Source organism: Nicotiana sylvestris, chromosome 12, assembly GCF_000393655.2.
Source record: "Nicotiana sylvestris chromosome 12, ASM39365v2, whole genome shotgun sequence".
NCBI lineage: Eukaryota > Viridiplantae > Streptophyta > Magnoliopsida > Solanales > Solanaceae > Nicotiana > Nicotiana sylvestris.
In genome coordinates this window covers 100,487,838-100,499,984 of record NC_091068.1, presented here as the reverse complement: position 1 = coordinate 100,499,984, position 12,147 = coordinate 100,487,838, and the positions used below count along the sequence as shown (strand labels likewise).

General features: G+C 36.1%; 1 protein-coding gene across 1 annotated transcript; it reads right to left on the bottom strand.

Moving 5' to 3' along the window:
- Positions 1 to 286: 286 nt before the first annotated feature.
- On the bottom strand, positions 287 to 3,714 carry LOC104231939 (protein trichome birefringence-like). The gene is made up of 5 exons (XM_009785007.2): positions 2,467 to 3,714; positions 1,756 to 1,948; positions 1,459 to 1,652; positions 1,206 to 1,364; positions 287 to 1,002 (listed from the first exon to the last, which is right to left on the bottom strand). Exons 1-5 carry the CDS (start codon positions 3,543 to 3,545, stop codon positions 651 to 653), a joined length of 1,977 nt encoding a protein of 658 aa, XP_009783309.1. The 5' UTR covers positions 3,546 to 3,714; the 3' UTR covers positions 287 to 650.
- Positions 3,715 to 12,147: the final 8,433 nt, after the last annotated feature.

Here is a 12,147-nt window from a genome sequence, read left to right as displayed (position 1 = left end):
TTTAAAAATGCTTCAATACATTATAAACAAAATAAAATCAGACCTCGACCTCTATAGAGGCATCCTTGTATAACAACATTGCACTTCACTATAAAAGCCATATTTTTCCGGAATCAAATTTCATATTCTATTATAATATATGTTTTTTATAATAATAATTCGCTATAATATCCAAAATATCCGAAACAAACAAGACTGTAATAGAAAGGTTTGATTGTACAATAATACTTAAAGTTAAGAAACTCATGACTCGACAACCATTAACACGTAAGATGGTCTAAAAGAATTGACAAGTACGATTCCTTAAATTATTCAAAAAAGAATAAATAAAATTACTGAGGATTTACACTTTTTTGAGCCCTCATGACTTGAAAATACTTTATAGCAAAAGAAAATTACATAATTTAACAGCAAAATTTCCTCCACTAATACTAGTAAGGACTAAGGACAGATCTCGTTTCAAAAGAAACTTCCCTCTCCCTCTCATATACTTATAATTTACTATTTCTTGGATTTTGTTCAGGTAGTTTCTTTGTCTATTTCCCCTATATAGACATGTGAAAAGACGAACAAAAAAAAGCCTGGACATGTCCTATAAGCTTGACTCATTATTTCAAATGAACATGGGCATCATATATGTGTTTGTTTATCTATGACTTTTTCTCATGTTGTTTTTGGTGTTGTCTTACCAAAAGTTCAGCATATAACAGCTCATTCCAAGCATCAGGTACACCAGGGAGGCACCAATGGCTGCAATCTTGATATCTCCATTGCGATTTCCTCTCCTTGTCTGTCAAATTCGGTTTCCTATATATCGATGGGTGACCGTCTTTTCTATAGTCCGACATTCTTGTGATATTGAGATAAGAAACTTGAGTTTTCATTCCTTTGAAGGCATTTTCTAATACTGTCATCTTGGATGGATACGGGGTCAAATATGTGTCGTTCTTTATTGGCTCCGTTTCACTGTCGCATGCCCCGCCAGAATTCCATTGCCCGCCACTGTGAAAGAGTTGTATATTTTAAGGTAAATGGTGATGAAAACAATGATACATGCTAATAGGAAAATCAACAACCAGGTTATGACATTGTTGTTATCGATGAATATTAATTAAGTAGTCGCAAAGTAGTAATAATAACAATAATAAAGAACATCAGCTATCGACAAATAAATGTGAATTGGTTTCAAATTTTGTTGTTATTACCTGAAATGAGAAGCAGAATAACCTCTGAAGAGAACAATTGTCTTCTTGGGATTTATATGAGCGTCGACCCATCTTCCCCATGTTGTTAATGCTTTTCGAAAGGCCTCAAGAACATTTAGTTGGCTGTGCACATGACTTCCTTCTTGATAATAGTCTTTCCTGAAATATTCAACAATTTCAACATTGTTTCATCTACAATTATTAAAGAGTAAACAACTTGATTATGTATGTCGAAGAACACAACAGATTTTACCCTAAGGAAGTCTTCTCATGAGTCCACCAGTGGCCGGTGTTAAAGACTATGATATCTGCATTTTTATACTTCTCAGCCGACTCTCCAATCAAATCAAGTCGAAGCGTTTCCTTCTTCCCTCCTTTTTTATCTGCAACTTCCCATTGTTGAACCAAGAAAGGAGACACAAAGAACTCCACTCTGCATTTATACTCCTGAAAATTTTACATATCAACAATGAAAGATTTCATAAGATTATAAACATAAGATGGTGAAGTCTAATGCTACAAATGAATCTGGCTACATCAGATAACTTACTTCAAAAATAAACGAATGCGAAGCTTCTGTCCTGAAATGGTGTCTTCCAAATTCTTCATAAACCTTTTTCTGATCTTTGACAGAGTTTCTAAGAATGCAAATAAGGGATTCCCACATGTTCCTATTGAGAGAATCACCAACAAACGCCAGCCTCTTTCCTCTTAATAATTCCAGCATATGAGTGGCATTCAATCTGTCAATAATTCCAAAATTCCACCATAAGAACAATTAACCATTGAATGTTGCAGCAGCTTATTTATACCAAAGATACTAAATTCCCTATATCGTTGAGCCGAGAGTATCCCGGAAACAGCCTCTCTACCCTTTAGAGGTAGGGGTAAAGTCTGCGTACACTCTCCCCTCCCCAGACCCCACGACTAAATCCCCTATATCAAGAAAACATAGCACATATACCTGTAATGATCTGCATATACATTACATAATTGATGAATGAGATTAACTTTATCAAAATGAAAGGGGGTCATAGTTTAGTTACTGTCTTACTGACTAAATCAAATTTTACATATATCACAAAATATATAGCAGAACTTGTCACACTCCATTAGAAATAAAACTTCTTGAGTACATCCAAAATCTAAGAAGCACAGAATCTTAGAAGTCTCATATTTGCAGTTCAATCATCAAAATAAATTCCTAATTAGAAAATGTGAAGAAAAAAAAGTTTAAGAGCTCATAGATTGCACAATTTACCTGGGAAAAGTGCAGGCCTTGGGCTTCCATTTCATCTTTAAGTAACCACTATCAGGCCTCCCATTAAGAAAACAACTGAATTGCTCATCAATAAGAGAACAAGAACCAGGTTTGTACAAAGGATAAGACTCATCTGTAACCCAATTCCCATCAAAGAAATCACAATTCAACAAAGACTTAACCAAATCTTCATCTCCTTTCTTCACTGACACATCCAAATTTGTCTCATTTCTCTGCTTCTTCACCAAAGAAGAAGTGAAATTTTTCTTCACTTCCTTCTCTATAATTCCCTTTTCTCCATTCCCATTTGCATTTTTGTCCCCATAAGAGTACTTTGGTGCTGAATTTTCAGTCTGATTCACATTAACCGGAGACTTTGTAGCCTCAATTGTGCTCTGATTTGCCTTCAAAATTCCAACTTTATCATCAAATTTTTTACATTGTGTCTGATTCACATTCACAGGAGAGTTAGCAGCCTGAATTGTGCTCTGATTTGCCTTCAAGATTCCAACTTTATCATCAAAATCTTTACTTTGAGTCTGATTCTTCACAACTGATGATTCTTTATAACTCAACACAGAAGAATTTATTGGGACAGTAACATTTACATAAGGCTTCTGGTCCAAAACTGTACTCTGGTTAAAGGGCTTTTCCAAGACTCCAACTTTATCATGAGACTCATTATTCTGAGTATGTTTTTGACCAATTGATGGCTCTTTATTCAAATGGGGTTGCTCAAATTTGGTGTTTGAAATTGTTGGAACATTATTTGCAACAAGATTCTGAACTTGCTGTGAAGATTTAGGGAAAAGGTTAGAGAAAATGGAAGAGAAGTGAGATCTATAAGTCCCATCTTCTACTCTGCTACTGCTTAATGAAAAAATGTTAGTAAACCATGGAGAAGAAGAGTTATTAGGATTAGGAGTAAAAGCCAAGAAAGTGGTGACAACAATGAAAACAAACACAAAACCATATGCACATGCAATACTTCTTTTGGTTTTGACAATTGAGAAGTGAGTTTTTAAGTCTGTAACCAGAGTTCCACCATTAATAGGTGCATATTTTGCTGTTTCTGCCATTGGTTTTTGCAAGAAATGAAAATTATAGATCAAAATCTATTGCTGCATAGGGGCAAAAGAAGAAGAAGAAATGATAGAGTGTAGAGTAGAGATAAGAAAGCAGCAGCAAAAGGCATAATGGAGAGAGATTTTGGAAGTATTGGTGTGTGGTATGGACTCTTTTTAATGTGTGTTTCTATGTGTGACCAATGTGAGTTATAACACCATTGTGTAACGGAGAAAGCACCCATCAAATTTAAACCTTAATTTATCATTATTCTTTTAATATCTCATTTAACATAATACAATACTTAAATTTACAAAATAAAACAAAAAAGTTCACCCACTTAGTCAGAAAAAAACAGATTTTTTTTCCTAATGGAGCAAAGCAGGAAAAAATCTTTAACTGGGATGTATACATACAAAAAATGGAAAAAAATTTAATGAATGAATCTTTTGATTTAGTTGTGAAATTTTTTGTTAAAAGAAATATTAATATGATGTTTTTAAACTTAGGGGTCGTTTGGTTTGAATACGGCTTATGCCGGGATAAGTTATACTGGTATAAGTTATGATGAGATAAGTTATGCTGGGATTATTTTTTATCTATTGTTTGGTATGTTGTATTAAATATGACAATTGCATAATTTGTAAGAAGAATGTATAAGTTATACCGTTGCTAATTAGCTCCACCCTCTATAGGGTAGAAGTTATCTCGGTGTTAATTTTAATCCTGAGATAATTTATATCTGATTTGCTAACCAACTAAAGTATTAAGATAATATTAAATTTTTATACCAGAACTATACTTTCTTATACCTCGTAGCAAACTACCCCTTATAGTACTATTTTAAATTCAGGAATGTTCTAATTATAATTTCACAAAAACTTCGTGTAGGGGAAAGTGAAAGGCGTCGGCGTAGTAGTCTCAAAAAAGTAAAAGTTAGTTGACCTTTCAGAAACTTATCAATGAAGTGTTGACACATTGAGTATAAGGCCACTTGTTTTGAGATTATTAGCAGGAATGCCACTGCCGGCTAACATCAGAGAGAATTTCGGAGACAAAACTCTAACAACTAGATGAAGATAGCATTTTAAAACGGAGAAAAAGAAAAAAGCAATTTTTTTAAAAAAACTCCAGATCTCAAATGCTTCCACCTGTATGTGTTGGGTGCTGCTCTGGCTTACCGTGCGGCATTTTTTTTGTTCTCTTTTTATTTGGAATTAATTAATGTTTTTTCTTCTTAACATTAATTAATATTATAGATGTACCCAAATTTTGGACGGCAATTTTTTTTCTGAATATGAAGATTTAAAGCAAACTTAATATAGTTTATTTGGTCAAACTTTTAAAATTAGTATTTGAAAAGTACTTTCTTAAAAAGTACTTTTAAAAAAAGTTTTTGATAAAAAAATTATTTGTATTTGACTAATTAATTTAAAAAGCACTTTTAAACAACGATTATCGTTTGACCAAACTTTTTAAAAGTGTTTCGAAGCATAATTTTCTCAAAAGTGTTTTTAGAAAGAAATTAATTTTTTGCTTTCAAAATAGGTTGTATTTCTACTCAAAAATATTTTTTAAAGATTTGCCAGACACTTTAATTTTATAAAAAAAAAAAAATACTTTTGACCAGCTATGTTTACCCGTAGATCTAACTAATCATGAGGGCATTTAGTCTAGTCAAAATCATTAAGGCTTAATTAGACAGTATCGTCAGTTATGGAAATTTGACTGTAAGGAGCTTGCCTATTTTTTATAAAGGAGGATAAGGTTGTTCTATTTTTCTTATGCGTACCATGTTCTATTTGATACTTGTACCAGAGAATAATGTGTCCAAAAAATGCCCAACCAGGATGAAAGTATAGAATATTTATAGTATTATAATTGAGGGAAATATTTATTTATTCGGGCTAATTATCTGACCGTAGCATATAATAGTTATATACTCCGATCCTATTATGGATTTAAGTCAAACATAATTAGATGTATGAAGATAGTGAAAATTCAAATACTTAACAATGGATAATAAGGATTTATGAAGATCTTATGTAAGAAGAGATTAAACAATATCGAGAACATACACCTCACGCACACACAAAAAAGAGAGGAAAAGTCTATTAGCTGCTAGATAATATACCACATTTAAAGTTTGGAGGTTCATCATATCGGCAAAGAATTAAGTTATGATCAGTTATATTAATGGTACGATAAAATAAAAATTTCACCCAAGAAAAAAGATAAATAGATTATAAAAACCCAATTATGGACTAGGAAATATCTCAAACGTGGAATTGAAGGATCTCTGTAGTTCGATTTCGGATTTCCGGTGTACATAGAATATTTGGAAAGCAAATGAACGTTTTTTAATTCTAGAAAAAGCACTTTCAATTTAAATTCCGTCAACAACTTAAATGCCCTAATCTCTTCAAATTTTAAAGGAAATTCTACCTCCTATAACAAATGTATACACCCTATTTATTATAAATTAAAATTATTTTAAAATATTATTTCCTATAGCAACCTTTTATATTTTATAGCAAAATACGTATTTATGGTATATACTATCATTGAGGCATGAAATACGCTATTTATGTTTTTCCTCTCTCAGACAGCTGGATATACCTATTTTTAAGGTGATTGGCGTTACTATATTCATGAATACATGGCGCGAATACATGTGAATACATGCGCATACAGCCGGACTGCCCAGTGCGAATACATGTGAATACATGCGCGGTACAACTGGACTGTCCTGGTTTTAGGCGCTTTTTGCTGTTGCATTCATGAATACATGGCGCAAATACATGTGAATACATGCGCGTACAGCTGGACTACACTGATTTTTAGGCATTTTTTGTTCTTGTATTCATGAATACAGCAACGCGAATACACTATCGTAACAACTGAATAGTAGCTATAGGAAATAATTATGTACTCCTTCCGTTTCAATTTATGTGAACTCATTTGACTGGGCGTGGAGTTTAAGAAAAAATAGAAGACTTTTGAACTTGTGGTGTAAACTGGCGCACATATATTTTGTGTGGCTATAAATCATTGCATAAAGGTAAATTATTTTCAAATAAGGAAAGAGGTCATTCTTTTTGGCACAAACTAAAAAGGAAATAGGTTCACATAAATTGAAACGGAGGGAGTATATGCTAGCTATAGGAAGTTAATTGCTATTAAATAATAGTGACTTATGAAACTAACGTTTGGAAAGGAGAGTACTTAATTAAGTTAGTAGTAAAGAAAAATTATTTTTCCATTAAATTAAAAAAACAAGCTGATACCTCGTGGATCCGTAATATTGACTCTTGCTATAGTGTCCGTACAGATAGCAAGTACGTGCCGAACCCATCCTCAGGAGTAGGGGTGTTCAAACCGAAAAATCAAACCAAAACGATTAAAAAACCTAACTAGGTTTAGTTTGACTTGGCTTGGTATTGAGTAAAAAAATTCGAACCAAATCGACATATAAATATATAAATTTTATTTATATTTTTAAGACTTTATAGCGATTTTTCTTTAAAAAATGTTGAAATATTTGGGATCCTCTCATGTATTAACCTTGAAAGCATAAATTAACGAAAAATTATTGTTAGACGACTAAGAAAATAACTATCATGTGTTACTAAAAAAATTCTCCCATTAGAATATTTTAATAGATCATATGTTTGTCAATTTTTTTCATATTTACTAAAATATATTCACTTGTCAAAGTTTTATCTATAAATTTAACAAAGTAAGATTGAAGTAATATTTATGTAACAAAAAAATCTGAAAACTCGACAAAACCGAACCAATCCAAACCGATATAGTCGATTTGGTTTGGTTTTGATAAAAACCGAACCAACCGGATCCATGTATACCTCTACTTGGGAGTTAGGCAACAAGGAAATTGTGGCATTTGGCCAAAGAACAAAAATGTCACTTTTACCTAACATAGCATATACATTTGCGAAAACTCATTCTTTTCTTTTGAGTTTTAACTATGTAATATATGCTATGGTTTAGTATTGCTTTCGAATCATAATTAGCCAAATTATGATATTTTTTTTCGACTTTTGAAATGCTAAAATGAGGTAGATTTTCTTGGATTAAGTAAATAAATGATGATTGCAACTCGCAGAAGGAATTATTTTCAAGTTATGATATGTCTTTTCAATCCAAAATCATTTCATTATAAAAGTTTGATTGAAATCAAATCTGGCGAAGGGCCAGGAATCAATCTCCATAGTGTGATGTGTCCTAGTGCCACGACCTTTGACTCCTTGAGATGCCACAAATAAATTTGGACTGGGACATCATATTTGAGGCTAATAGTATGTGTATTCTTTTTGGCATTATTTGTCGGTGCCAAAGCTCTCTGACAAACATATATAAAAATAACAAAATTGATTGGTACCTCATGTTTTCATATTTGTTTGTCTAAATAAATTTTTAACATTTAATTATATAGTACGAAAAAAGTGTATTCCAACATATCTGATCCCAGAAAGCGTAGCTTGGAATCTAAATGGCAGTGGACAATCAAGCATTTTGTGATGTACCCAACTATGCATAAACAGATGTGAAAACTTTAAAAGGGTTATTTAATTGATTGACGAGTAATAAGTTAAGAAATACTGATAACTGATAAGAATGACCTTTTTTGTTCCACTAATTTGTCTTTAAAATCACATGAACAGAAGATTTTAGACACTTCTCAAAACTTAGAATACCCCACCTTTACAATTGGAGGAGGACAATGACAAAAGAAAGGGAGCCAGATTTCATTCAAGACTTCGATCTTCTAACTACTTTTCCTCCACCGACTAATATTCCTTTAAAACTCAATTGAATTTTGCAGAAAACAAGAAAAAAGAAAAACATGAAATGACTTTAAAGAAATTCAGAACTGTCATGTTTTTCTGCCAAAATAAATAAGATGAGTAACAAATGAATAAAAAACCAAGACGCGTGCATGGCCTTAATTAGAGGTGTCAATAACAAATGGAGTATGGACAATGGATTTAACTCCAAAGTTTTGCAAGTTGTCGTACCATTTGTCATGATTTCATCTGCACTACTACTACGATCGTTTTTCTACCTCTTAATTATATATATGTAGCTCTCTCTCTAGATCTCTTTCAATCATGCTAGTATAACACGTATATAAACTCCTTATGGTCCACAATAAGTAATCAATTTACTTTTTTATTTTGATCCAAAATAAGTGTTTATTTATATAATCAAGAAAGAATTTAATTTGTTTTTACAAAATTACCCTTATGTACATATCCCTAAAAAGTTTTCTTACTCCTCACATTAAATATTTAATTAAGGGTAGTTTAGTCATACTAGGTATTTTTGTATAAAATTTAGTATTTTCTTAATGGACGTGCCAAAAGCAAATTGGTCACTTATTATGGACCGGAGGGAGTAATAATTATTATGTAGAATAAGGTAATTGAAGAAGTTAAAAGAAATTATCAAACCTTTTCGACTAAATTACTACCTTCGAGCTTTCCAGCCATCATCAAACTTTCTTCGACCCTTCACATCTTCATCCTTGTTCTTTAATTTCCATAGGAATTTCCAGATTTTCCCTAAATCTTCACACTCTGTTCTTCATCTTCAAAACCCGTTTTTCCAAAACTTTTCATTCTTTCTTCAAATTTTCAAAACACTTCCCCAGATGACAATGGCCAAAACTTCGAAAATCGTTCCTCAAAGAGTTGCCTCTTCATCTTATCAACCGGCTGTTGGTACTGAAGCGGTCGCCCCTGAAGTGGTTGCCCGAGAAACGGCTTCCCCCGTTGTGGTTGCTAACGAACCGGTCACCGAGCCACCCTTGACAGCGTTCATTCTCGGGGGCTGCTCAATTGCAGATGACTTTAAAGTCGAGAAGCCTTCGCGCAAACATGATCGGGGTGAAGGAGTCTCGAGGTACATATGTTCTGTGACTGAAGATGTTCTTCCCAAAGTTCGTAAGGACTACAGTTGGGAAGGCAAGAACGTAGTAGTCCCCGAGACCGAGGACGTCGTTACTACCCACGTGGAGGGGTACTTAAGTGTTTACACTTATCCATTCACGCTGGGCCCGATGGAACCGATCGTTTTAATCTTTTTCAAGAGGTACGAGGTGTACCTGGGCAAATACATCCATCGTTGTGGAAGATCGTGACCCTCCCTCGCTACTTCGTGAACAAGACCGAGTCTCGGTGGTTCACGATCGACCACCTGCTCCGATTATACAGTCCTCGAATGTTTCGAGGAGGACTGATCAAGCTTACTCGTCAGGCTAGCAAGGCCCCTTTTTCGAGCATCAATAAAGACCGAGATCGGGGCTGGCAGGGACGCTTCGTCTGAGTGAAAATCGAGGATTTGATCCCCCCGAAATACATGCCATTCCCCGAGAAGTGGAATGTATCTCGTAAGTGCAATCTCTCTTTAAACGTCACAATTCTTTCAATTTCTTTCTTCTCATTTACGCTCGTGATTGTGCAGTTGTCGCCTAGGTTCCGATGCAGTTCCCCCGCTAAAGGAGTGGATCAAGGGCATCTGTACTCAGATGTCGTATTTTGAGCGCACATGGTGCAGACTCTCGAAGGGCCGATGGGAGGCACGTTCTCATAATAAGGTTTCTCTTCCAAATAGGTAACATCAGGCTTTCCTATTTGCATCATACTCATTCTTATTTTCTCTCTTTTATTTTTGCAAGGTTACCTAAGACCACTGAACTTAGCCGTTTAGAAGGGGACGAGGACGTGTCCTTGTATGTTGATCCCTCTATTTCAGGATAGCCCAGTGCTGGAGCGGGGAAAAAAAGAAGAATAAAAGGAAGGCTTCGGGCCCCCCGAATTCCGCAGCGAAGCCAAAATGGAAATTGGCTCATAGGCCAAAAAACGCTCCGACTCCCGAGCACCAGACTCGGATTCGCTTTTTCGGCTCAGGGATGAGCCCGAAGAAGAAGATATTTTTGTGTCCCACGGGTCGATCTCTCCCGGGGAACAGGCAATAACTGAGGGGGAGATGTTGGATGTCGATCTCCTTCAGACTCAGGAGATCGATATGGAGACGGGGGTTGTGACCCCTTGGGACGCCGGCTCTACTCCGAAGGGAGCACCTAGTGTCATAGAGATTTTAGGGCCGCCCTCCTACATTGAGTCCTTGCTCGAAGAGGCCCGAGCAGGAAAGGAGAGGTCAAACGAAGGGGTTCACGGTGTGGATGATCCTCTTCATTCCCTTTTTGATGGCGTGGACTCGTCCATTCTGGAAGATCTTTTTGGGTTGGGCGACTTGGAAGTTTCGAGAAAAGATCCGTCTTTGGAAGTTGGCAGGCCGAGTTTGAGCCTGAAGTTGGTCAATTAGTTCCCCACCCTGAGTGTGGATCCCAATCGCAAGAGATCGATAATACTTAAGGTCCCAGAGGATCCCAAGTTATTTTTGCTCACGTGAGAGTAACAAGCTACCTCTGATGCCTGGTGACTGAGGAGGATCAGGAAAAAATGAATGAGGTGGACGTGTCATGCCTTTTCAACAAGGCGCAACAAGTGCCGAACCGAGTAAGGCATCATTACGTTCCTTTGAACTTCACTTAGGTTTTGGTATTTCTCACGTCTTTTACCTTTTTGTAGGCCTCGATACTTCATCACGAGAGCTTTCTTCGGTACCGGGTTGAGGTCAACTAGCTCGATCTTGAGGTTAAGGAGCTTCCTTAGAAAAGGGATATGTACAAGCTTCTCAACAAGCAATGAGGGGCTATTAAGAACCTTTAGGCCAAGCTGGACGGGGCCCAGAGAGAGGCATCGTACCTAAGGCAGGAGGATTCCGACTTGGTCAAAAGGTAAAGGTCTTCGAAGTTAGAAATGAGGAACTAGTCGTAGTGGCTAACAACCAAACCTCGCAAGTCCAGCAAAAGATCAACCAGATTGACCAGCTTTGAAAGAAGATAGATGAGATCCAAGCCATGGACGATGGGTGAAAGAGCAAAATGGATCTGCTGGCCTCAGAGGAGGAAACACCGAGGCGAACCTTTCTTTCGTAGAAGTTTAACTTCGGGTAGCGAAAGAGAGGGCTGATACACGGGCTCAGCAAAATAAGGACCTCCAAGCACGACTAGGATCGACCATCGATGAACGGGATGCCCTCAAAAAGTTGCTCAAAATAACGAGGTTTAGGCTGGAAGCAACCTCAGCTGATACTAACGAGATGGTGGCTCAATACAAGGCCGATGTTGAAGCAGCCGAGGCACGCGTGATGACTATTGCTGAGTCTGTAAGGCGGTTATCCCTAAGGGAGACCCTCGTAGAAATCCATGCCCGAGGTTTCGACCTATCCGCCGAGATCGAGGAGGTAAAAAAACTTGAGGTCGAGACCAAGAAACTAGCTGAACCCCGAGGTGAAGAGGGTCTGAGGGCTTTGAAGAATTCGAAGGCCCCGACAGTTTTGGTGACGAGTCGGTTCCGGTGAAGATCAAGTGTAGATGCATTAGGATTCTTTTTGTTTTTGTATCCTGTACATATATTTTATTGAGGCCATTTTTGTTGGGCCTTTATAAAGATATTCTGGAATATATAGAATTTTTCCCTTCTAGCAATTTTCAAGTCTATTATCTTAGCATCTTTTTACAATTGC